This window comes from Salmo salar, chromosome ssa10, assembly GCF_905237065.1.
Source record: "Salmo salar chromosome ssa10, Ssal_v3.1, whole genome shotgun sequence".
NCBI classification, from domain to species: domain Eukaryota; kingdom Metazoa; phylum Chordata; class Actinopteri; order Salmoniformes; family Salmonidae; genus Salmo; species Salmo salar.
In genome coordinates, this window is record NC_059451.1 from 88,207,740 (window position 1) to 88,234,980 (window position 27,241).

Sequence of the window (27,241 nt, forward strand, 5' to 3'; positions counted from 1 at the left end):
CACTCCTACTCATTTAAGGGTTTTTCTTTATTTGTACTATTTTCTACATTGTAGAATAATAGTGAAGACATCAACTATGAAATAACACACATGGATTCATGTAGTAACCAAAAAAGTGTTAAACAAATCAAAATATATTTTAGTTTTTCAAAGTAGCCACCCTTTGCCTTGATTACTTTGCACACTCTTGGCATTCTCTCAACCAGCTTCACCTGGAATGCTTTCCCACAGTCCTGAAGGAGTTCCCACATATCCTGAGCACATGTTGGCTACTTTTCCTTCACTCTGCGGACCAACTCCTCCTTAACCATCTCAATTGGGTTGAGGTCAGGTGATTATGGAGGCCAGGTCATCTGATGCAGCAGTCTTTCACGCTCCTCCTTGGTCAAATAGCCCTTACACAGCCTGGAGGTGTGTTGGGTCATTGTCCTGTTGAAAAACAAATGATAGTCCCACTAAGCGCAAACCAGATGGGGTGGCAAAATGCTGTGGTAGCCATGCTGGTTAAATGTGACTTGAATTCTAAATAAATCACAGACAGTGTCACCAGCAAAGCACCATCACACTTCCTCCTCCATGCTTCACGGTGGGAACCATACATGCAGAGATCATCCTTTCATCTACCCAGGAGATGCTGAATGTGTTTGTTAGTTAACGGTCAATTACTTTGAGACCGGCAGTTATTTGCTTGACAATCACCGGCTGGCTATTTCATGACCTCCATAGCCCTAACCACGGCGGCAAAAGAAAGCGGGGACAAGTACTGATGTTATTATTTTATTTATTCTGCAAAATCAGGGAAATGCGGCAGCTAGTGTGTCAATCAATCACATTTATTTATAAAGCCCTTCTTACATCAGCTTATGTCACAAAGTGCTGTACAGAAACCCAGCCTAAAACCCAAAACAGCAAGCAATGCAGGTGTAGAAGCACAGTAGCTAGGAAAACTCACTAGAAAGGCCGGAACCTAGGAAGAAACCTAGAGGAACCAGGCTATGAGGGGTGGCCAGTCCTCTTCTGGCTGTGCCGGGTGGCGATTATAACAGAACACGGCCAAGATGTTCAAATGTTCATAAATGACCAGCAGGGTCAAATAATAATAATCACAGTGGTTGTCGAGGGTGCAACAGGTCAGCACCTCAGGAGTAAATGTCAGTTGGCTTTTCATGGCCAATCCCGATATGCACGCAAGCAACCGGTATCTTTATTTGTAAAGTACTGTAGCTGTATAGGGACTTTGGCGACCAGTAAATCATTGAATGCATTCAATATGTCTATATGCCTTGTGGCATTTTTCAAGTCTGCTTAAACTTGACTATATGCAGCGTGAGTGGGTAGCTAATAAGATCCATTCCAGCCAGAGGTTTCTCACCGGCTTGTAACAGTATGACACGAGGCAAGTGCTCTTGCCCATTATCTGTCTTCTCAATGAAAACTAGTTAGCATTATCAAACATATTTTATGGAAAAGAGATGTGCGTTTCTGAAAAATGCATCATGCTGCCTTGTTGACAACATGACCGAGCGGCATAGATTACTGTTCGACAGTGGTGTAAAAATACTTTAAAGTACTACTCAAGTAGTTTTGGGGGGCTATCTGTGCTTTTACTTTAATATTTATATATTTTTTTACTTCACTACCTTCCTAAAGAAAATAATCAACTTTTTACTCCATACATTTTCCCTGACACCAAAATGTACTCGTTACATTTTGAATGCTTAGCAGGGCAGGAAAATGGTGAAATTCACGCACTAAACAAGAGAACGTCTCTCCTGCCTCTGATCTGGCAGACTCACTAAACACGAATGCTTTGTTTGTATATTATGTCTGAGTGTTGGAGTGTGCCCCTGGCTATAAGTAAATAAAAAGCAAGAAAATGGAGCCGTTTTAATTTAAGGAATTTTAAATAAATACTTTTACTTTTGATACTTAAGTATATTTAAAACCAAATACTTTTAGACTTCAATAGAATCCCGTCTGTTAATAGTTCCAAACCGCTCTGCCAATAAAAGCTAGTTTTCAGGTTGCATACCCCGCACCACATTCCTAACTGTGGGTTAATGCACTTAGACCACTCCCATACAGTCTAAGCAAAATTCTTGCTTGATACATTTTTTTTGTAAAACTATTTTTGTAGCTTTTTTACCGTAAAAAAAAATGATGGGTAACGATTACAGTATATTTATTAAATGTTACCGAGTAATGATTTAATATTGAGATCAAAACAGCTGCACTGGGCCCTCAACTGTCCCTGAGAACATGAAAAAGGTCACCGGGGTGATTACACCAACGTTCTCAGACAAACGATGTAAAGACAATTATTTTAGGCAAGGGTAGTTGTCTCAAGTCTTGATAGCTAAGCAATTTATTACCGAGCACTGTTTTGAGCTTACTAGCATTATTTGAATACCTGTCCTCATGTTAACACAATATACAATTTTCTTGACTCGGTGTTGCTCTGTTGTCAGTATATGGGTCCTTTGAATTTTGACTCTCTCCTGTTCCGTGCAGGTAAAAATCCAGCCTGTCGCCAAGTACGACTGGGAGCACAAGTATTACTACGGCAACCTCATTGCAGTCTCTAACGCATACCTGGCATATGCCATCCGAGGTGAGTTTGGAACAGTTGTGGCTGGTGCAAGTTTTAAATGTGGAGGAAAGGAATAATAAAATATGGAATGGTCTCAAACTCATCATACACCTGGTTTCCATGTTTGATACCATTTCATTCATTATTATGAGCCATCCTCCCCTCACCAGCCTCCTCTGGTGTGGAACCATGCATTACCATCCCTTGTTGCTTGGTATGATCCGATCATTACGGCTATATACACATATATAGTTGATGTCGGAGGTTTAAATACACCTTAACCAAATACATTTCAACTCAGTTTTTCACAATTCCTGACATTTAATCCTAGTAAAAATTCCCTGTCTTAGGTCAGTTAGGATCACCACTTTTTATTTTAAGAATGTGAAATGTCAGAATAATAGTAGGGAGAATGATTGGTTTATTTCAGCTTTTATTTATTTCATCACATTCCCAGTGGGTCAGAAGTTTACATGCACTCAATTAGTATTTGGTAGCATTGCCTTTAAATTGTTTAACTTGGGTCAAACGTTTCTAGTAGCCTTCCACTAGCTTCCCACAATAAGTTGGGTGAATTTTGGCCCATTCCTCCTGACAGAGTTGGTGTAACTGAGTCAGGTTTTGTAGGCCTCCTTGCTTTCACACGCTTTTTCAGTTCTGCCCACAAATTTTCTATGGGATTGAGGTCAGGGCTTTGTGATGGCTACTCCATTACCTTGACTCTGTTGTCCTTAAGCCATTTTGCCACAACTTTGGAAGTATGCTTGGGGTCATTGTCCATTTGGAAGACCCATTTGCGACCCAAGCTTTAACTTCCTGACTGATGTCTTGAGATGTTGCTTCAATATATCCACATAAATTTCCTCCCTCATGATGCCATCTATTTTGTGATGTGCACCAGGCCCTCCTGCAGAAAAGCACCCTCAGAACATGATGCTGCCACCCCTGTGGTTCATGGTTGGGATGGTGTTCTTTGGCTTGCAAACCTCCCCCCTTTTCCTCCAAACATAACGATGTTCAATATAGCCAAACAGTTCTATTTTTATTTCATCAGACCAGAGGACATTTCTCCAAAAAGTACCATCTTTGTCACCATGTGCAGTTGCAAACCGTTGTCTGGCTTTTTTATGGGGGTTTTGGAGCAGTGGCTTCTTCCTTGCTGAGCGGTCTTTCAGGTTATGTCGATATAGGACTTGTTTTACTGTGGATTTAGATACTTTTGTACTGGTTTCCTCCAGCATCTTCACAAGGTCCTTTGCTGTTGTTCTGGGATTGATTTGCACTTTTCGCACCAAAGTACGTTCATCTCTAGGAGACAGAACGCGTCTCCTTCCTGAGAGATATGATGTCTGCGTGGTCCCATGGTGTTTATACTTGCGTACTATATTGTTTGTACAGATGAACATGGTACCTTCAGGCGTTTGGAAATTGCTCCCAAGGATGAACCAGACTTGTGGAGGTCTCCCATTTTTTTTCTTTCTTTTTATTCTGAGGTCTTGGCTGATTTCTTTAGATTTTCCCATGATGTCAAGCAAAGAGGCACTGAGTTTGAAGGTAGGCCTTGAAATAAATCCACAGGTACACCTCCAATTGACTCAAATTATGTCAATTAGCCTATCAGAAGCTTCTAAAGCAATGACATTTTCTGGAATTTTCCAAGCTGTTTAAAGTCACAGTCAACTTAGTGTATGTAAACTTCTGACCCACTGGAATTGTGACACAGTGAATTATAAGTGAAATAATCTGTCTAAACAATTGTTGGAAAAATGACTTGTCATGCACAAAGTAGAAGTCCTAACCGACTAGCCAAAACTATAGTTTGTTAACAAGACATTTGTGGAGTGGTTGAAAAATGAGTTTTAATGACTCCAACCTAAGTGTATGTAAACTTCTGACTTCAAGTAGGTGTGTGAGAGCTTATGATGATATAGTGCACTCTAGCCTACTATAATAACTCCACACCTTCAAACCACCCAAAAATAGGTCACTATAATTAACACAGCCTATGAAAACCCTATTACCACAGGTAGCCTAGTTGTTAGAGCATTGGGCCAGTAACCAAAATTACCATTACTACTCCCGTCACTACCACTTAAGATTAGGTGGCACACCACATTTACTTCAGTAAATGTCCTTTTCTAGTTTACAATAGATGGCAATATCACAAATTACCTACATAATAAGGTCACCATAGCAGGTCACCATAGCAGCACCCACTCGTAGCACGCACTCCAGCAGGTATTTCTCACTGGTCACCCCCAAAGCCAATTCCTCCTTTGGTCGTCTTTCCTTCCAGTTCTCTGCTGCCATGACTGGAACGAACTGCAAAAATCTCTTAAGCTGGAGACTCATATCTCCCTCACTAGCTTTAAGCACCAGCTGTCAGAGCACCTCACAGTTACTGCACCTGTACATAGCCCATCTGTAAACAGCCCATCTATCTACCTACCTCATCCCCATACTGTATTTATTTATGTATTTATCTTGCTCCTTTGCACCCCAGTATCTCTACTTGCACATTCATCTTCTGCACATCTACCATTCCAGTGTTTAATTGCTATATTGTAATTACTTCGCCACCATGGCCTATTTATTACCTTGTCTTACCTCATTTGCACTCACTGTATATATATACTTTTTGTTTTCTTTTGTTCTACTGTATGTTTTGTTTAGTCCATGTGTAACTCTGTTGTTGTATGTGTCGAATTGCTATGCTTTATCTTGGCCAGGTCGCAGTTGCAAATGAGAACTTGTTCTCAACTAGCCTACCTGGTTAAATAAAGGTGAAATAAAAAATAATATATACAGTTTTATTTAAAATGGATAGCAAAGTCACAGGAATGGTTTCAGATCAAACTCAACATTCAGACGAAAGGCAGCAAGGGTCTTTAAAGATCTGTGTGGCCTCTCATTTTAACAATGGGGGAAACATACTTTTCACATTGTATCACAAACCATTTTTGCTAAGATCATGATGAAACTGGCAATTTTAGGCCTTTTTGGACCTATACATGCCGCCTGTGAACTGTACATGATACAGACAACATCTTGGTGTCGTTATACTCCTAGGTGTGCTCTAACATGGAGTATGTCTAGATTCTGAAATAAAATTGTTCACATACCACTTATTCAACTTATTTATGATTTTCTCAGAACTACCCTTTTTGATTTTGTTCATTTTGACATTGTTTGGAACAGTATACGCTACCACTACATCAGATTTCCAGTGGGCTCTCTGCTAATTCTGAAGTTATGATATGATAAGCACAACCCCCACCTGTGGACGGCGGGCCCTCATACCTCCATCATGGAGTCTGTTTCTGACCCTTTGAGCAGACACATGCACATTTGTGGCCTGCTGGAGGTCATTTTGCAGGGCTCTGGCAGTGCTCCTCCTGCTCCTCCTTGCACAAAGGCGGAGGTAGCGGTCCTGCTGCTGGGTTGTTGCCCTCCTACGGCCTCCTCCACGTCTCCTGATGTATTGTCTCCTGGTAGCGCCTCCATGCTCTGGACACTACGCTGACAGACACAGCAAACCTTCTTGCCACAGCTCGCATTGATGTGCCATCCTGGATGAGCTGCACTACCTGAGCCACTTGTGTGGGTTGTAGACTCCGTCTCATGCTACCACTAGAGTGAAAGCACCGCCAGCATTCAAAAGTGACCAAAACATCAGCCAGGAAGCATAGGAACTGAGACGTGGTCTGTGGTCACCACCTGCAGAACCACTCCTTTATTGGGGGTGTCTTGCTAATTGCCTATAATTTCCACCTGTTGTCTATTACATTTGCACAACAGCATGTGAAATTTATTGTCAATCAGTGTTGCTTCCTAAGTGGACAGTTTGATTTCACAGAAGTGTGATTGACTTGGAGTTACATTGTGTTGTTTAAGTGTTCCCTTTATTTTTTGGAGCAGTGTATTTTATGGGCACCACCAACAGTGTATGGGAAAATGGATTCAAAGGGGTCTCCCTCTGCTGGTGATTTACTGAATGTGCAATCCTAAAGGAGGGCTGTGATTGGTTAATGATATGTCAATTTCTATGTATAGAATGAGTCCAGAAATCCAAATACAGTGCATTCGGAAAGGTTTCAGACCCCTTGACTTTTTCCACATTTTGTTACGTTACAGCCTTATTCTAAAATTGATTTTAATTTTTTTTTAAAAACATCAATCTACACACAGTAGTCCATAATGGCAGAGCGGAAACAGGTTTTTAGAAATGTTTTCAAACGTATAAAAATTCAAAAACAGGAATACCTTATTTACATAAGTATTCGGACCCTTTGCTATGAGACTCGAAATTGAGCTTAGGTGTGTCCTGTTTCCATTGATCATCCTTGAGATGTTTCTACAACTGGGAGTCCACCTGTGGTAAATTCTATTGATTGGACATGATTTGGAAAGGGGCACACCTGTCTATATAAGGTCCCTCAGTTTACAGTGCATGTCAGAGCAAAGACCAAGCCATAAGGTCAAAACAATTGCCCATAGAGCTCAGAGAAAGGATTGTGTTGAGGTGTAAATCAATGACTTTTTTATTTAATCCATTTTAGAATAAGGCTTTAACGTAACAGTGGAAAAAGTCAAGGGGTCTGAATACTTAACGAATGCACTTTAAATTAATTATATTATTCAAATAGTAAAATCATTTTAAATGCCCATTCCTGCTGAAAACACACATTGCCAAGACTGTCATCAGATCTGAAAATGTGCCAGTGCTCGTGAACCATTCCCTTTTTATTTGTTCCAAGCATTTTGAGGTGCGCGTAGTGAGAATAGAATAATGATTATTCTTGTGAGACTGTCCTTTAAAGAGATCACGTCTCAATTTTAGAATTTTTTTGATGTCAGTATTGATCTGACCATTTTGTACCCCTTTCATTGGATTTTCTTTGCATTTCATGTTCTGGAAATAAACATTGCTTACTCTGACCTTACGTACCCATTCAGATTTGTGTTCCTTGGAAACCACAAACACTTTTTTTTTGGTTTTTTTGCTTTCTGTCAGCCCCAAAAATTGCACTTTAGAAACCTGCTCTTGGCATTTTGCAGCGAGAAATGCATGGTGGTGTTGCAAAGGTTAAAGGAAGGTCTATTTGTTTGATAACAGTGGATAAGAAACGCATTTGCTTTTGGCTGTGTGACTGCCAAGACCCCTGTGTTCTATTTCTTTGGCTGGAATCTTGATCTCCCTCTGCCTGTCATCAAATCACTTAACTTTATAGTGATGACAAAATTACAAACGACTGGAGCTTATTGAGAAATCTGTGGTAAAACATACCCTGAACCGATATTGTGTTTTCCCTAAGTACTGCACTATGTCTTGAACCCTTGGCATTCAACTCTGCTTTAGCTATCCATGTAAAACCAAAAAGTCTGGATTGATTCTGAATGTGACAGAAGTTGGCTCGCAAACTCATGCTTTGTACTTGTGTGCAGGAGCAAACAACCAGGCCATGATCCGTGTGTTGAGCTTGGGCTCGGCAGAGCGCACCCTGCTGAAGGGCTTCACTGGTGCAGTCACAGACCTGGCCTTTGCACACCTGGACTCCACCCTGCTGGGATGTGTTGACGAGGCTGGTAACCTGGTCATCTGGCAGCTCACCTGCCATAGCAGCAAGATCCTGTATCCTCCTCATTCTACTCAATAATAGCACTTCCCTTGGTTCTTTCCTACTGTTTCATGTAACAATATACATTTACCTGGTTTTGGCCATTTAAAAGCACATTGTATATGATAGTGTGACGTGTGTACAGCTATGTGTTATGCACTTTAACCCACATGCTTCCCAGGGATCAAGTCATTGTCCATGTCCGGAGGCCTGAGGACACACTTCTGAACTCCAATAGGAGGTTGATCTGGTGTCCCTTCATCCTAGAGGACAATGAAGAGAACCCTGAGGATGCCAGCCAGACCCTGGCCCTACTGCATGAAGACAGAGTATGTACAGTGCCTTCAGAAAGTATTCACACCCATTGACTTTTTCCACATTTTGTTGTTACAGCCTGAATTTAAAAAGGATTAAATGGAAATGTGTCACTGGCCAACACACAATACCCCATAATGTTAGTGGAATTATGTTTTTTTTTTTTTACACATTAATAAGAAAATATATAAAACCTGAAATGTCTTTAGTCAATAAGTATTCAGCCCCTTTGTTATGGCAAGCCTAAATAAGTTCAGCAGTAAAAATGTGCTTAAGTTGCATGCAGTAATAGTGTTTAACATGACTTTTGAATGACTGTCTCATCTCTGTACCCCACACATACAATTATCTGTAAGGTCCCTCAGTCAAGCAGTGAATTTCAAACACAGATTCAACCACAAAGACCAGGGATGTTTTCCAATGCCTCGCAAAGAAGGGCACCTATTGTTACATGGGTAAAAAAATGAAATGAAATAGAATGTCCATTTGAGCATGGTGAAATTATTAATTACACTTTGAATGGTGTATAAATACACCGTCACTATAAAGATTCAGGCGTCCTTCCTAACTCAGTTGCCCGGAGAGGAAGGAAACCCCTCAGGGATTTCATCATGAGGCCAATGGTGACTTTAAAACAGTTGCAGAGTTTAATGGCTGTGATAGAAACATGAGGATGGATAAACAACAGTGCAGTTACTCTACAATACTAACCTAATTGACAGAGTGAAAAGAAGGAAGCCTGTACAGAATAGCAAATATTCTAAAACATGCATCCTGTTTGCAACAAGGCACTAAAGTACGGCAAAAAATTTGGAAAAGAAATGAACTTTTTCCTGAATACAAAGCGTTATGTTTGGGGCAAATCCAATACAACACATTACGGAGTACCACTCTCCATATTTTCAAGCATATAGTGGTTGCTGCATCATGTTACGGGTGTGCTTGTAGTTGTTAAGGCCTGGGGAGTTTTTCGGGTAAAAAAAAACGGAATAGAGCTACACACTGGCAAAATCCTAGACGAAAACCTGGTTGTCTACTTTCCACCAGACTTTGGGAGAGAATCTCCTTTCAGCAGGACATTAACCGAAAACACAAGTTGCTTACCTAGAAGACGGTGAATGTTCCTGATTGGCCGAGTTACAGTTTTGACTTAAATCTGCTTAAAAATATATGGCATGACCTGAAAATGGTTGCCTAGCAATGATCAACAACCAATTTTGAGGTAGAATTTTGAAAAGAATAATGGGCAAATGTTGCACAATCTAGGTGTGCAAAGCTCTTTGTCTTACCCAGAAAGACGCACAGCTGTAATCGCTGCCGAAGGTGATTCTAACGTATTGACTCGGGGTTGAATACTTATCTAATCAAGCTATATTAGTGTCTTATTTTGTTTTACAAATGGTCAAAATGTTCTTCCACAGAGTATTTTGTGTAGATCATTGACAAAAAATGTAAACTATAACAATTTTAATCCCACTTTGTAACACAACAAAATTTGAAAAAAGTACTTCCTGAAGGCACTGTATGCCCTGCTTACACATAACCGGACTATTTACAAATGCCGCCTCCTCCTCCATTTGTACTATTTTCTTTCCTCCCTCTCTTCAGCTGATTGTCCTGTCTTTTCTCCCCAGGCTGAAGTGTGGGATCTGGAGATCCTCCGCAGCAACAACAGCACCTGGCCAGTAGATGCCACTGACCTGAAGGACGGCGTTATAACCATAAAAGGACATACAGATGTAGGGCGTTTAAATAATTCAGTAATCACGTGGTCTGTTTCCAGTATGGAAAGCACTTATTTACAGGCTGGTTTTTAGTGTAGAAATTGAGTTTGGGGTGTTTCTGTTTTTCTCCAGCGCATCAGTGAAGGTGCCCTGTCTCCGGATGGCACAGTCTTGGCCACAGCCAGTCATGATGGATATGTAAAGTTCTGGCAAATCTACATTGAAGGACAGGACCAGCCAAGGTAGACCTTTTTACTCACTTATTAAATTTTATACTATTCAATTATATTCTTGAACATTCCAGCTGTTTCTTGCCATTACTTTCCATCTGTTTCTCTATGGTTACTTTGACTTTCCTTTGTGAAGTCCTCTCCCCGGCTTCTTCCACAGATGTCTACACGAGTGGCAGCCCCACAACGGGAACCCCCTTTCCTGCCTGCTGTTCTGTGACAACCACAAGAAACAGGACCCAGAGTAAGTAACTACTGTTCCCTACTGCTGCTTTACTTTTTATCTTAACAGGCGTTGGGAGGATTTAGGGTATGAGACTTTGTTTTGGGTGGGGGGGAGCGTTGTATTTATTACTGATTTTAAAATGTAGTGTGCATGTTCATTTTGAGTTCTACAGGGTTAGGTAGACATGTGTAGGTACCATCTTTTTCAGCGTTACCCAATGTAATCAGTCATTTTCTCTTAAGCACCCATGAGAGATTAATAAATGTTCTTCCCCTTTTGCCTTTCTAGTGTTCCGTTCTGGCGCTTTCTGATTACTGGAGCTGATCAGAACCAGGAGTTGAAGATGTGGTGCACAGTGTCATGGACCTGCCTGCAGACCATCAGGTCTGACGGTTTTACTTGTGTTTCGCTGCACTTTCATGCTTGCAAGTTGTCTGTTACTGGACCTGTTTTAACAAGTCTATGTACATGTCCTCTAGGTTCTCACCAGACCCGTTCAACTCCTCAGTCCTGCCCTGTCTGAAGGCCAGTCTGGACCTGTCTGCAGAATGCCTCATCCTCAGTGACGTACAGAGAAAGGTCAAATAACATTTATGTCCTGCTGTGTCACTGTGATCTATCGACTGTAATCCTGTTGGATTTTAGTATAATGAGTAATTGACCCTGGCTTGTGTTGTCCCTCTAGGTGTTGTATGTGATGGAGTTGTTGCAGGACCAGGAAAAAGGCAGAGCCAGCTTCACAGCCGTGTCAGAGTTCTTGCTCACACACCCTGTGCTTAGCTTCGGTGTTCAGGATGTCAGCCACAGCCGCCTGTGCCACACGGAGGTCCTCCCGCCAGACGAGGAGAGCGAGAGTATGACTGCAGGTGGGCTTCACCTTTTATACCCGTTACCACTATTACCTGATCAAACGATGGGCTGGTCTAACTCTGAATTATCATGGGTCAAATTTTTGCTTATGTTTTATTAAGACTTGTTCTTCCCTTTATCTCTAGATGGTAACCAGGGACCAATGGAATCCAAAGCTGGGATCCAAATCAAGCTATATTGTGTCCACACAAAGTGAGAGTCCTCATTCAGGGTCATTATTACCATATTTACTAAGACTACATAATTTAAATGCAGAATCTCATTTCATACACCCATATGGGTGTTGATGTATTCTTCTGCCCACAGGTCCCTTCAAGATGTGCAGATCTGGTTCCAGCCAAACCTTGGCTCTGGCTCCTTGTTCCTGCCTCACTCGAACTCAAATAATGGCTTTGGTGAGTTAGGAAAACTGTTAGTCTTCATAAACAAAAACTATCTTCTTTGCATTGTAAGTGAGATTTTATAAATGTTATCCCAATTTTTCATTGATAAAAATCCATCTTTGTACTTTCCTAGGTTTTTCAGATCACTTGACAGACATGAGTGTGGAAGGTTTGAGCTCTGATAAGGAGTCTGGATGCGGCTCCGAAAATGATCTCTGCAAGATTCCCGCTCTTGCTGACTTCCTGTCCCCTTCCGGCACTGCTGCTATGCCCAAGCTCATGACCCCTGACGCCTTCATGACCCCCAGTGCTTCGGTATGTCCTGTTCCAAATTCTCTCTATTGTATCAAAATTACAGCGAATATCCAAGGAAGGATGATTACTCCTGGATCTTGATCCTGCTCTTCATTTTGTTTCTGCCCTTCTCCCCCAGGTCCCAGCCTCCCCAGGCAGCAGTGCCAGCAGCCTGACCATAGTAACAGCCATGAGCAGCAACTCTGACAGTGGCGCCAGGTAGGTCAACTCGAAGAGTCTATAAGAGGGGAGGAATTCATAATTGACTAGAATGAGCAGGCAAAACGATTGTGGTTTGACGTCCCTGACTCCAGTGATGGTAATGTCTGCAGGGGAGGAGAGGAGCTGACCCAGAGCCCTAAGATGTCTGTGGAGAGCAACTCCATCCTCATCTCAGGCTTAGGGGACAACATGCCGGTAGGCTATACATGCACGAGCAAACACATATGGGGCGGCAGGGTAGCTTAGTGGTTAGAGCATTGGGCTAGTAACCGAAAGGTTGCAAGTTCGAATCCCCGAGCTGACAAGGTACAAATCTGTCGTTCTACCCCTGAACAAGGCAGTTTAACCCACTGTTCCTTGGCCGTCATTGAAAATAAGAATTTGTTCTTAACTGACTTGTCTAGTTTAAGGTAAAATAAAAATACACACTTACAGCATGATGCCTTCATTACACACAGTTAGAAAGCAGGATGTGTGCCACACAATTGGAGAGTCTGAGGGGCTAAAGTAACGTGTTCATGTCAACTTACAAGACCTTTCGTCCCTCTCCATTGTATGTGACATTATCCTTACTCCTTGTTCCATTTTGGTCTTCCCGGCTGTCTCATAAAGATGTACCATCTTCCACAAGAGACCACTCCTCATACGCTCATGTTCCCCCTCACCTACCCCCTCCGCCCTCTACAGGGGCTTCCCTCTCCAAACCCGCCCCTCTCGCTGGACCCGCAGGTCATTGAGCCTATGCTGATTCAGCAGGCCTCTCCTACCCGGGCCCGCTCTCCGGATGTCATCTCATCTGCCTCCACGGCCATGTCTCAGGACATTCCTGAGATCGCCTCTGAGACGCTGCAGCGAGGCCTGGGGGGGGTGTCTGGAGCTGAATCTCGAGAACCTCTCCCAGCCCTCCACACAGACAGCATGGCTTCTGCAGCCTCAGCTCTTCACCTCCTCTCTCCACGAAACCGGAACAGCTCTGACCATGGCCACCTGCCCCTGGAGCTGGGTGCTGTAGTAGGAGCAGTGGAGGTGGAACAGAGGCTCAGTAACACCCCCTCACTACTGGAGAACGCCCTGTCACAGGAGAATGCTGCTGCCGCTGCCTCCTGCTCAGACAACAATGTGAACCACCCGTGGCCTGCAGCTCCTGACATCACACGGGAAACACGCAACAGCCTGCGGGACAATGGCCTGGGACACTGGTAAGATCACACACACTAACATAAGCACAATGCCTTTACTAATGCAAGGATCCCCAGAGCATACACGGGTCTCTTTGTTTCTCTTAGCTCGAGGGAGGAAATTAAGGACAGACACATGTCCTCTCCATACCACAGACGCACCTACCACTTAACCCAGAATGACAGTCAGGACGCCAGTGCAGAACAGAGGTAAGATAGACATCTCTGGAACTCCCCTTCAGTTCTCAATTACCCTGGAAGGCTGCGGTATTTGCTGTTTTTTGGAGGTCAGTGCTTGATTTGAAGTTTGCTTGTAAAGGTAAACTTGATTCTGATTTAAAGCTGCTACACGTAGGATGTTTTTGCATTGTAATTTCAGAAAATGTCCATAATATCTGCCGCTAATAGTGCAATGATGGTGTTTCACAGTATTACTTACGCACCAGTGTTGTGATTGGCTGTGATATTCGCCTATAGATTTTTCCTGGCGGAACGGCATCTGTTGTCAAACTGGGAAAGCTGTTCTGACTGTGGATGTGTTATCTAGTAGAAATCACTAATTTCTTGGTTGCTAAAATTCAAACTGTTTGCTCAATTTCAGTTTGTGAGTGAACTAGCACTGAATAGCATAGTCATTTTACCATCTAAATCCCTGTGAAAAATGTTTTCAATAAATAAAAAATATTGTTTTTACTGCTGTTGGAAATAGGGCTGTCCCCGGCTAAAAAAAATCTTGGTCAACCAAGATTCGTCTGTTCTTTTGACCAATTGATTGGTCAAAATTGGTTTACATATTTTTCCATATAGATACATCCAACAGTGCATTTGGAAAGTATTCAGACCCCTTGACTTTTCCAACTTTTTGTTAAGTTACAGCTTAATTCAAAAATGTATTTTATAAAAAAAAAAAACATTATCTCATCAATGAGTAAAACATTTAAACGTGTTAACCCTCGCAAGGCTGCTGGCCCAGACGGCATCCCTAGCCACGTCCTCAGAGCATGTGCAGACCAGCTGGCTGGTGTGTTTACGGACATATTCAATCAATCCCTATCCCAGTCTGCTGTTCCCACATGCTTCAAGATGTCCACCATTGTTCCTGTACCCAAGAAAGCAAAGGTAACTGAGCTAAATGACTATCGCCCCGTAGCACTCACTTCCGTCATCATGAAGTGCTTTGAGAGACTAGTCAATGACCATATCAACTCCACCCTACCCGACACCCAAGACCCACTACAATTTGCTTACCGCCCCAATAGGTCCACAGACGACGCAACTGCAATCACACTGCACACAGCCCTAACCCATCTGGACAAGAGGAATACCTATGTAAGAATGCTGTTCATCGATTAAAGCTCCGCATTTAACACCATAGTACCCTCCAAACTCGTCATTAAGCTCGAGACCCTGGGTCTCAACCCCGCCCTGTGCAACTGGGTCCTGGACTTTCTGACGGGCCGCCCCCAGGTGGTGAAGGTAGGAAACATCTCCATCCCGCTGATCCTCAACACTGGGGCCCCACAAGGGTGCGTTCTCAGCCCTCTCCTGTACTCCCTGTTCACCGATGTTTGCGTGGCCATGCACGCCTCCAACTCAATCATCAAGTTTGCAGACAACTCTAGTGGCAGGCTTGATTACCAACAACGACGAGACTGCCTACAGGGAGGAGTGAGGGCCCTTGCAGAGAGGTGCCAGGAAAATTCCCTACATTACTCATCTCATGTGTATATACTGTACTCTATACCATCTACTGCATCTTGCCTATGCCCACGGCCATCGCTCATCCATATATGTATATGAACATATTCTTATTCATTCTTTACACTGTGTATATGGTAGTTGTGAAATTGTTAGATTACTTGTTAGCTATTACTGCACGGTCAGAACTAGAAGCACAAGCATTTCGCTACACTCGCATTAACATCTGCTAACCATGTGTATTTGACAAATAAAATGTGATTTGATTCTCATAGCAAATGGTCTGAATACTTATGTACCGTAAATTATGGACTATAAGCCGCAACTTTTTCCCCAGGCTTTGAACCTCACAGCTTAAACAATGACGCGGCTAATATATGGATTTTCCTGCTTTCAATTTTTTTTTCTCAAAAAAACACATTCTGTAACGTGCGCAGTTTTTTGGCGGCATGAAGCTTTCATTAGACCAATGAAATTGCCGAACGGGTTAAGGTGAAACAACTTTTTTGTTTACTGTTTAGATTAAATCAAGCGCTCTCAAACTTCCCATCATTCTGATTACGGTAGTCATTTTGTCACCCTCATCATGGCAAAGACACGGAGAAATGCATATGATGCAGCTTTCAAGTTGAAGGCGATTGACCTGGCTGTTGGAAAAGGAAATAGAGCTGCTGCACGGGAGCTTGGTCTTAATGAGTCGATGATAAGACGTTGGAAACAGCAGCGTGAGGAATTGACTCAGTGCAAAAAGACAAAGCTTACTGCTATTTTTTGATTTTTTGTTTCAAGCCGTGTTTCGTTAAAGCCTATTTATTTTTGTTACAAGCCGTGTTTTGTTAAAGCCTGTGTAAAGTTAATTTGTTTCAATGTACCGGTAGGCACCTGCGGCTTATAGACATGTGCGGCTTATTTATGTTCAAAATAAAAAAAATGTTAATTCAGTGGGTGCGGCTTATATTCAGGTGCGCTTAATAGTCCGGAAATTACGGTAGTTAAGGTATTTCTGTTTTTTTATTGTTAAAACCTCTTCTGGATAGGACCCTTCATCTCAATTTCTGCCTAAAATGACATACCCAAATCTAACTACCTGTTACTCAGGACCTGAAGCAAGGATATGCATATTCTTGATACTAATTGAAAGGAAACACTTTGAAGTTTGTGGAGATGTGAAATCAATGTAGGACAATATAACACCACAGATCTGGTCAAATTTAAACAAACAAAGAAACTGTGTTTTATTTTGTGTCGTCTTTGAAATGTAAAAGAAAGGTCATACATTGAGATAGAAATCTGGGGATAATTTAGATGTTGTCCACAACAGGGCAACCGTGTGTGAGCTACATAATATTTGGTATGAAGTCTCACAGGTGTCCCTCACAAGTTTGCACAAATGTACACAAGTGGCCGAATTGGTTAATTGATACATAACTATAGAGAGCATACAAAAATGCTATGATAATACATTTTTTTTGTTTACTCACAAAGATGAAGGGGGCTGTACTTTCCAGTTGTACAGTTGAGGCCCTGGCCACCTTTTAGGTTGAAATGTTGGTGGGAGTGGCTCCACATCATCCTATAGCACAGTGTTCCAACGGTCCTCTCCCTCTGTGTTAGTTGCTGCTGGTGCACTGGCCGCCCTCCGCTTCTGGGCTGGCCTCTTCACACCTCTAGATGGCCGGGCGGGGGTAGGTTTGGAGTCAGAGACAGTGGAGCCAGAGACAGCAGCAGGGGTCAGACTGGAGTAACTATTTCCTACATTTGAATGAGTGGGGGATGGAGGACTTGAATGTGGTCTCTTTGGAGTTGGCTCCTAGAGGTCATCTCAACCACTATTGAGGATTGTTTAAAAAAAATTCAGTTGGAACTCAGGCTTACATATTTTATTTAACCTTAATTTTAGCAGGGGGTGAACCCTGAATAAATACTTTTACAGATGAGCCCTTCATCAAATACACAACACGTGTATAGAGTATAGAACACAATCGCTATAATGAAATAAACTCAGCAAAAAAAGAAACGTCTGTTTTTCAGGACCCTGTCTTTCAAAGATAATTCAAATAACTTAACAGATCTTCTTTGTAAAGAGTTTAAACACTGTTTCCCATGCTTGTTCAATGAACCGTAAACAATTAATGAACATGCACCTGTGGAACGGTCGTTAAGACACTAACAGCTTACAGACGGTAGGCAATTAAGGTCACAGTTATGAAAACGTAGGACACTAAAGAGGCCTTACTACTGACTCTGAAAAACACCAAAAGGAAGATGCCCAGGGTCCCTGCTCATCTGCGTGAACGTACATTAGGCATGCTGCAAGGAGGCATGAGGACTGCAGGTGTGGCCAGGGCAATAAATTGCAATGTCCGTACTGTGAGACGCCTATGACAGCGCTACAGGGAGACAGGACGGACAGCTGATCGTTCTCGCAGTGGCAGAACACATGTAACAACACCTGCACAGGATTGGTACATCCGAACATCACACCTGCGGGACAGGTACAGGATGGCAACAACAACTGCCCGAGTTACACCAGGAATGCACAATCCCTCCATCAGTGCTCAGACTGTCCGCAATAGGCTGAGAGAAGTTGGACTGAGGGCTTGTAGGCCTGTTGTAAGGCAGGTCCTCACCAGACATCACCGGCAACAACGTTGCCTAAGGGCACAAACCCACCGTCGCTGGACCAGAGAGGACTGGCAAAAGTGCTCTTCACTGACGAGTCGCAGTTCTGTCTCACCAGGGGTGATGGTCGGATTTGCGTTTATCGTCGAAGGAAGGAGCATTACACCGAGGCCTGTACTCTGGAGTGGGATTGATTTGGAGGTGGAGGGTCCGTCATGGTCTGGGGTGGTGTGTCGGGGTCAGACAGCATCGTCGGACGAGCTTGTTGTCATTGCAGGCAATCTCAATGCTGTGCGTTACAGGGAAGACATCCTCCTCCCTCATGTGGTACCCTTCCTGCCTGCTCATCCTGACATGACGCTCAAGCATGACAATGCCACCAGCCATACTGCTCATTCTGTGTGTGATTACCTGCAAGACGGGAATATCAGTGTTCTGCCATGGCCAGCGACGAGCCAGGATCTCAATCCCATTGAGCACGTCTGGGACCTGTTGGATCGGAGGTTGGGGGCTAGGGTCATTCCCCCCAGAAATGTCAGGGAACTTGCAGGTGCCTTGGTGGAAGAGTGAGGTAACATCTCACAGCAAGAACTGGCAAATCTGGTGCAGTCCATGAGGAGGAGATGCACTGCAGTACTTAATGCAGCTGGTGGCCACACCAGATACTGGCTGTTACTTTTGATTTTGACCCCCCCCTTTTTCAGGGACACATTATTCAATTTCTGTTAGTCACGTCTGCGGAACTTGTTCAGTTTATGTCTCAGTTGTTGAATCTTTTTATGTTCATACAAATATTTACACGTTAAGTTTGCTGAAAATAAACAGTTGACAGTGAGAGGATGTTTATTTTTTTGCTGAGTTTGTGGACCAATAGGCAGTAATACACTCAAATCACAGCCACAGCATGTATTAGGTATGCACAATATATCGGTGAACATATCGGAATCGGCCCGACATTTGCCAAAAATGCCAACATTGGTATTGGTCCGATGTCTGTCTAGTTTAATGCCGATGTGCAAAACTGATTTCAAAGCTGACGTGCATACCTATATAATGTAGGTACATGACGTAATGATGTACATTTTGCACTACACGTGCAACACAGTTTTCCTAACCTAGGCCACAATGTCTGCTGTGTGGACTGAGCAGTAATCAAGTGTAGCAGTCATTTGAAAGAGTAAGAACATTTCAGCGAGACAACTCAAAGGCGAAATCAATTAATGCCAAGATAATGTAATTCATTTCCCTTGACAATCAACCATTCTCTGTCGTGGGTGGTGTCTTTCGCTGACTGGTCAAGCACCGGTACACATGTTACCCTACCGGAGTTACAGTGATGCGTCACGACATATACTATGGAACACAGTTTGGTTATTTGCGTGTCAAAGAAGATACGTCAAACAACACAGTTCTATTATAGATTGTTGTGTGTTCTGAATTTGCACGTGCAAGCCAAGCGCCACCACTACTATCAGTAGCACTGTCAAAGCTGTACAAAAAAGTCTGCAAACACCGGCCACGAACGATGTGTTTACTATACCGCGTTGGTAATAAAGCATTATTTGTTCGACCGCAACTTCTGGGGTAGCTAGCTAGCTTTAGCTTGGTACCTAGATGGCACCAATACAACCAGCCTGAAAACAATGACCAGTAGAAACTGCAGTCATTTTCACTATTCTTTGCAATGATTTAGGAATCCTTGTAAGTATTAGCTAGGTAGCCACTTCGCCTATTGAAATTGAACTTCAGTTCATGAAAATAATAAGCTAGCCAGCTACTTAACCCTGTTGCCTAAAGCTAACGTTATAAGCAGCCAGCTAGCTTCATCTGGCTAGTGAGTGAGGCTCGACCAGACCGGGTTATGTGTTGTGAAGCTAGCCACAATAATAATTAGGCACAATAGTGGAATTTGCAGTTTGCCTTCAAAATAAAAGTAACTCTTTGAAAGTGATGCAGAAGGTTACAATTGGTGGAATCATGCCATATTTAGACTAGATAATGCTAAAGGTTGCTGGATCTGGGATTCGATCCAGCAACCTTTCGGTTACTGTAGAATGATTTAAACAAGTTTGATTGCCTACTAGAGTGTCTGAGGATTGCACAGAAACCGAACTTGACCGGGTTAAACAACGTTTTGCAGATTTTTGAAAATGTAATAAATTGTTTTGTTGAAAGAGAATTCATGCAAAGCGCTGTATACAACAGATTGGGTTAGGATATAAAAATGGATTTTATCAAACAAAACTATGGTACATTTTATCTCTGGGACCCTCAGGATGACAAATCAGAGCAAGATTACTGAATGTAAGTGTATTATTTACCGTCAGAGGTGAATGTATCAAACCAGTTGCCTTGATAAGTGTTGTGTTGTTGTGCACTCAAACAATATCATCCTCAAACAATAGCATGATAATTTTTCACTGTGATAGCTACTGTAAATTGGATACTTCAGTTAGATTAACAATCATTTAAGCTTTCTGACGATATAAGACATGTCTATGTCCCAGAAGGTTGGCTGTTTACACCGCCATTCTAGTCACATATATTATATTGAACAGCAACTGTCCCGATTTTGGGACACTGATCCTGTATATTTAAAAAATATATATGCATGTTTTCACTTTGTCATTATGGGGTGTTGTGTGTAGATTGATTGAGGAACATGTTATTTAATTCACAAAATGTGGAAAAGGGGAAGGGGTCTGAATACTTTCCGACTGCACTGTATGTGTTTTAATCAAATCCACTATATGCTGAACTTGTCTGATGCTTTAAGCGAACTGTTTGAGGAAATAATTAAGACACACAAATGACTGGAGGGAGTCCGACCGCAATTGATTTGATTGTGCCGGGCCTGACTCGGACTTGCTGTGTTAAAAAAACAAACGGCGAGTGACTTTGACTAGCACCCGTTGTCTCTCTTCTCCCAGCTGCAATGACCACCATAGAACATCAACAGTGTGTATTGCGCTGTCTGTGTTGCTGAAACTGAAACATAATGGCAGCCATTTCTGACTGAAAAGTTATGTTACCGAAATCCCTCATTTGTTTAGGAATAACATTCCCTATTCCATCAACCCTTGCTGTCTTTACTTGACACATGCACGTGACCAATAGGGCCTGCTCTATAGCTTATCATAGTCACACCAATAAATTGGTTATAACAGGCTCTGAACACCGTAACTCATCTGACCGCAAAATGGATGTAGAGGACGTGACAAACTCGAAACATGGGAATGTTTACTTGTTGCTCAGGAGGTAAAGATGTCACGTGTGGAATACATTTGACTAGTTGTTGAAAATACTGGAGATCAATAAAAATAATTATTGATACAGTATTTCAATACTTATATTAGGCTATAGGCCTAAGTAATTTACGATTTTAAGATTAAACAGGATGCGCTCTTCAGCCTACAGCTCGATGGTGGCTATACTAAGCCTGCTAATGATATTGACATTACTTATTTATTATTATTATTATGATCATCATAATAGTAATAACACTAAGGAGATTAAATAAAATATTTCAGACAATTTGTAACCGTGTTAAAAAAAAAAATCAGAAATAATACCAGAGATGCTGGTCTAACGGGGGAAAAAAAGTGTAAAGCCTGTATTACAGCATAGCGAAGATTAAAAACAGACGAATTTGTGTAATTGTTTGTCCGACATGTTGTGGTTGCCTGAGGCTTGGTGCTCACGGAATCAGTAGGCCACTAAACAAACACTCAAACATTCAGAAGAAGCATGATCTGTCTTATTTCTGTAGATATCACATCTTATTTGTCACATGCGCAGAATACAACCGGTGTAGACTTTACAGTGAAATGCTTACTTGCAAGCCCTAACCAGCAATGCAGTTTTTAAATATATAAGAGGAACAAATAATGAGAACAGAGATCTATATGGATGATTTATAAAGCCAGGCACGTTTAACAGGCTATTGATTATAGACCTAATTAAGTTGGGTTTCCTCTCTCCTCACTTTTCTTAGACAATTAAGGTAAGTGTTGTTTTCTCATCTCCTAATTCCGCCGCATTGTTCTCAACACCAATATGCTGGTCAACTTTGCTATTATGCCCATAGCAACATGATCTTGGAAAAAGTGTCCATTCAACAGCGCACTGATGAGTTTCAGAACCGTGGACAACGAGCACTATCTAATGTGGGAGAAAGCACATTTGTTATAAAATATTATTTTTGTTCTGCACCATTGTTCTTACATAATATAACTATATACAATTTCTGTAGCAAATGTCTTAGACTGATGGACTGTGCCAGGCTCATGGCCTCAACAATGGATCATTCCACTCGGACTCAGAAAGGCACGATTCAGACAGGTGTCTTGTACACCATGATTTTTTTTATTTGCTACTGCTCAACTAAATCTCGATCGACCAACAGCCTTTCGACCAAACAATAGACCAGTCGACTAAATGGGGTCAGCCCTAATTTGAAGCTGGTGGACCAATATCCCTGTTTGAAGTTTTGATTAGCTTCAAAATGTTGTAAAAACTATATTTTTCTTATTGAAGCTATATTTCACAGCGATTTAGATGGTACAATGATTGACTACACTGCTTGTTTTCTCACAAACTGAAATTGAGCGAACAGTGTAGAATTTTTGCAACCAGGAAATGAGCCATTTCCACTAGATAACACAGCCACAAAATCAGAACAGCTTTCCCAGTTTGACAACAGATGCCACTCCGGCAGGAAAAATCAATAGGTGAATATTACAGCCAATCACAACACTGGCGAGTAAGTAATACTGTGAAACACCATCATTCGACTATTAGTGCAATATATATTATGGGTTTTGTCTGAAATTACAATGCAAAATTTCAACACCAAAAAAAATCCTATGTGTAGCACCTTCAATGTTCATCCCAAACCTGTAGGGTTTTTTGTACCCATGCCTTAGTATTGCTTATCACCAACTGTGGGCACTTATCCTGTACCTCTTGTTTTGCTTTTCTGTAACAGTGACCATGACGATGAGGTGGCCAGTCTAGAGTCGTCTTCAGGGAACTGTGGAGCCAGGTCGTCTCAAAGATTGCCAGTGAAGGAGTGGAAGAGCTCTCCCAGAGGCTCCCCTAAACTAAAGAGGAAGAGTAAAAAAGACGACGGGTGGGTGATAGCAGTCATGGTAAACATTTTCTGTTATTTTACTTCAATGTCTAATGGCCTCTCTGCCTTCTCTCTTTTCAGGGATGCATCTCATGCCTCTCAGTCCAGGCAGCCTGAGCAGCATCATCAGGTAAGTGATCATGGTTGTTTGAGTTGTGATTTTGACGCTGGCACCAGGATGTACACCCATTGTGTATTTTCAGCAATACCATTTGTCATTTAGCAGACGCACTTATCCAGAGTGACAGTGAGTGCATACATTTGAATGATTTGAATGATTTTTCACACTGGTCCCCCGTGGGAATCGAACCCACAACTCTGGCGTTGCAAACGCATGCTCTATCAACTGATCCACATGGGATAAGTAGATTATACAGTATACCTGGTTTGCTTAGACGTCATGGTCTTCTGAACTTTTGAAGTTCTCTGCTGCCAATGACTGGAACAAACTGCAAAAATCACTGAAGCTGGAGACTTATATTTCCGTCACAAACTTTAAGCATCAGCTGTCAGAGCAGCTTACCGATCATTGCACCTGTACATAGCCCATCTGTAAATAGCCCACCCAACTACCACATCCCCATATTATTAATTTTTTTGCTCCTTTGCACCCCAGTATCTCTACTTGCACATTCATCTTCTACAAATCTATCACTCCAGTGTTTAATTGCTAAATTGTAATTCTTTTGCCACTATGGCCTATTTATTGCCTTACCTCCTTAATCTCACCTCATTTGCACACACTGTATATAGACTTTTCTATTGTATTATTGACTCTACGTTTGTTAATCCCATGTGTAACTCTGTTGTTTGTGTCGCACTGCTTTGCTTTACGTTGGCCAGGTATCAGTTGTAAATGAGAACTTGTTCTCAACTGGCCCACCTGGTTAAATACAGGTGAAATAAATACACTTTCCTCTCTGTCATCTGATGTGACCTGTAGCAGATGAACCCAGAGGTGCTGGAAGAGCTCCTGATTTTGCTCCGTAACCAGCAGAGGGAGATAGCGGAGCTCCATCAGAGTCAGCTGGAGCTGCTTCAGAGAGTGACAGGACACATGGACGCCGTGCAGAGCTCTGTCATAGCCCACGTAGAGCACGTCATGGTCAGCCAGCAGGAGCACGAACGTATCCTTACAACTGGGATATGTTACAAATTCCAATAACTCCTAGACCTCCCTTTTTCTGGTACCATCAAATTATAAATGATATAAGCCGTTCCCCAAAGCAGCTGCTTTGTTTACAAAGAGCACACGACAAGGAGCAAAAGGAAGCTTTCGTGACGATCTACTGTTCTGCAGCTCAAGAGGGGTGATCAAGTCACACTTGAAATTCATTACTGCCAGCTAAATATTTTAGAACTATAAGTGTAACTATCTAATACATTATTTCCAGCTCTAGGCTCCAGTTGTGCATTTGTTGGCTAACTTGCTAGCTTGTAAGATCAAGCTTCTTGGTTACAGCAGACACACTCAATCCCCTCCTGGATCAAGATCCTTGTGGTCTAATATTTGTTTTGTGCTTTGCAGCAAACCTTTTGAGATAGTTGTGCGACTTTGAGCTGGAGGGTCTGTTCTTGCAATCTGTTTTATTTTTGATCACGCTTGTTAGCATTTATCTAGCGTCCGCTATAGGAATTCTCTAGTACTTTGTTAGCATAACTGTTTATATATATTTATTTATTTTTTGCCGGAAATACCGTATACCCCGGTATGGTACAGGAACGGTAGGAAGGTATTAAAATCTGGACACCGTCCAACCATGATCACTGCAATATATAGGGCCGTGTTATGAATGCAAATATTGTAGTTTAAACGGATTTAAATTCAAATGAACCAAGAACCTTATGTCTTCTAGAAAGGTGCGTAATTAAGACCATTATTTTGTTGCATCAACCCAGCACACAAGTTCCTCTTGTGTCTGATCCTTGACCCGGCGTTGATTCTCAGAGAGGAGAATGGAGAGAATCCTAGCAGAGGGACACAACCGTAACCAGCAGCTCCAGGAGCATCTCTCGCAGCAGCTGGGTCAAACTCTCAGTAACACCCTTTGTAATCGGCTGGACAAGACTCTCCGAGAGGAGATGAAGAAGACTGTTCCTCCCAGTTAGTACACTTCCTTCATTTTTCCTATAACATATTCTGTTTTTTTAACAAATAAGTGTTTCACTATGTAAAATCACTGAGAGGTAACTGTTTGGACTTACTTCACAGCTATCACCAAGAGCCTGGAGCCTGTCACTGCCCAGATGAGTAACACCATTGCTGCTAAGCTGACAGCTGTGGAGGCAGCACTGAAGGAGAATGTTAGCAAAGTCGTGAAGTCAAAGGTTAGTGGCAACTTTCAGATCATCATGGTCTCTAGAGCAGCATTTCCCAAGCTTGGGGTTGAAAATGGGATTGCGAGATAAATACATTATAATATACCGCTTAGTTCATAGAACCGCGGTCATGTGAGTAACCTTCGATATCTGCTATTAGGGGTTCTGTTTTTTTCCCCTAGACATTTGGTTAACTTTTGAACGGTTGAGGCTGTAAGCTGTAAAGACACAATTTTCTGAAAGCTAAGACTCTCAGAAACACATGTCTTTCCTTCCACGGCTCTCGCATATTAAAATGGGGTCGTGGGATAAAAAAGTTTGGTAACCTCTGCTCTAGAGCCTAGGTTGGTCATTGGATCAAGGAATGTAAAGTTGTCATAGCTCACTTATTCAGTACTCTCTTATTCAGTCTTCAGTCAAAATGCACACATAAAAATTACCTGAAGCATTCATCTTTATCCCTTTATCCCTTCCTGTGCAGAACACCACAGATGCTATTGGCCGGGCAGCTGCCGAGGCAATGCAGGGGCCTATCCAGGCTGCCTACAAAGATGCTTTCCAGGGCATTGTGCTGCCTGTGTTTGAGAGGGGCTGCCAGTCTATGTTCCAGCAGATCAATGAGAGCTTCAAGCAGGGCACCCATGAGTGTAAGACAATCCTATTACCAACTGTTAACCCTCAGCATTTCTAATCCAGGCTGTTTCTTAGCTTTATGCAGTACCACGAGAGCAAGGTCAAGAACTTCGCATTTATCATATGTTTATTTCAAGAAGAGCAGTGGGCTTTGTATGCATTGTAAATATTTGCTATATTTGTTTATTCAGCTGATTTTATATTACGCTAACAGCACATCTGAATATGCCTGACAGATCTTTGTGTCGTACTGAGGATGTTTGTTTTCCTCTGTAGATATCCAGCAACTGGAGACCCATGTGAAGAACAAGAAGCAGCATGAGCAGGAAGCACGGGATCCTATGATTGGCCAGCTGCAACAGATGATTGACACGTTCCAGAACTCAACGGATCAGCTGGCCACCACCATCACAGCAAGTGTCCGCTCTGAGGTCCAGCATCAGCTCCACATGACGGTGGGAAAGTAAGTCTAACCAACACCCAACAGAAAGCTCTTCTTCTTTTTTTTTGTATTAGTGATTGGTAATGCAACTAGAGATTGATCAGACATCCCAAACAGATGCCTTAGCAAGCAGTTTGGGTTGCCATATTGAGTGGCTGTGTAATGGATTTGTTGAGCAGAAACAAACACCTTAATCCTGGCTTAATTTCAGTACATAAATTCGATTGAACCACAGTTTGCGACGCAATTAATTTCATGGCACTTGAGTTTATAGATTTTTAAGTTGGACTGAATAACTTTATAAAGTGTTTAAAAAATGTCTGTTTAGGAATTTACACATTTTCGACCATTTCAATGTTTTGATAGTGTACCTTGGGTATATAACGGTGCCGGTTCGGTCTTGTATCCAGCTTGCAGGACTCGATCCTGACCCAGGTGCAGCGCATTGTGAAGGGTGAGGTGAGTATGGCCATGAAGGAGCAGCAGGCAGCTGTGAACTCCAGCATCATGCAGGCCATGCGCTCTGCTGCAGGCACGCCTGTCCCCACTGCTCACCTGGACTACCAGGCCCAGCAAGCCAGCATCCTGCAGCTGCTGCAGCAGGGACAGCTCAACCAGGCCTTCCAACAGGTGAGAGTCCTGCTCCCCTCTGCCTCCCTGATACACCTCCACCCATCCCATCACAGGCTCACAGCCTCTCCTGTCCAATGCGTGGTGGATGTCAGAGGGCATCATTTAAAGATACC

At 42.4% G+C, this 27,241-nt stretch overlaps 1 protein-coding gene across 8 annotated transcripts in view; it reads left to right on the forward strand.

Annotated features, from left to right (window-relative positions):
- Window positions 1–27,241, forward strand: part of LOC106560824 (enhancer of mRNA-decapping protein 4) — a 49,104-nt gene that overhangs the window by 18,510 nt on the left and 3,353 nt on the right. For 2 of the 8 annotated variants that reach the window (XM_045688197.1, XM_045688202.1), the window contains exons 4-27: window positions 2,512–2,611; window positions 8,036–8,222; window positions 8,390–8,537; window positions 10,158–10,262; window positions 10,380–10,489; window positions 10,614–10,721; window positions 10,992–11,087; window positions 11,183–11,282; window positions 11,389–11,569; window positions 11,699–11,765; window positions 11,880–11,968; window positions 12,090–12,271; window positions 12,390–12,469; window positions 12,565–12,667; window positions 13,085–13,671; window positions 13,759–13,860; window positions 22,958–23,101; window positions 23,183–23,231; window positions 24,045–24,228; window positions 25,050–25,205; window positions 25,314–25,429; window positions 25,902–26,067; window positions 26,330–26,516; window positions 26,906–27,125. In XM_045688197.1, coding sequence (XP_045544153.1) covers window positions 2,512–2,611; window positions 8,036–8,222; window positions 8,390–8,537; window positions 10,158–10,262; window positions 10,380–10,489; window positions 10,614–10,721; window positions 10,992–11,087; window positions 11,183–11,282; window positions 11,389–11,569; window positions 11,699–11,765; window positions 11,880–11,968; window positions 12,090–12,271; window positions 12,390–12,469; window positions 12,565–12,667; window positions 13,085–13,671; window positions 13,759–13,860; window positions 22,958–23,101; window positions 23,183–23,231; window positions 24,045–24,228; window positions 25,050–25,205; window positions 25,314–25,429; window positions 25,902–26,067; window positions 26,330–26,516; window positions 26,906–27,125 — 3,567 coding nt within the window. The remainder of the gene's footprint in view (window positions 1–2,511; window positions 2,612–8,035; window positions 8,223–8,389; window positions 8,538–10,157; window positions 10,263–10,379; window positions 10,490–10,613; window positions 10,722–10,991; window positions 11,088–11,182; window positions 11,283–11,388; window positions 11,570–11,698; window positions 11,766–11,879; window positions 11,969–12,089; window positions 12,272–12,389; window positions 12,470–12,564; window positions 12,668–13,084; window positions 13,672–13,758; window positions 13,861–22,957; window positions 23,102–23,182; window positions 23,232–24,044; window positions 24,229–25,049; window positions 25,206–25,313; window positions 25,430–25,901; window positions 26,068–26,329; window positions 26,517–26,905; window positions 27,126–27,241) is intronic. The other 6 variants (XM_045688198.1, XM_014124159.2, XM_045688199.1 and 3 more) reach the window with 6 other exon arrangements.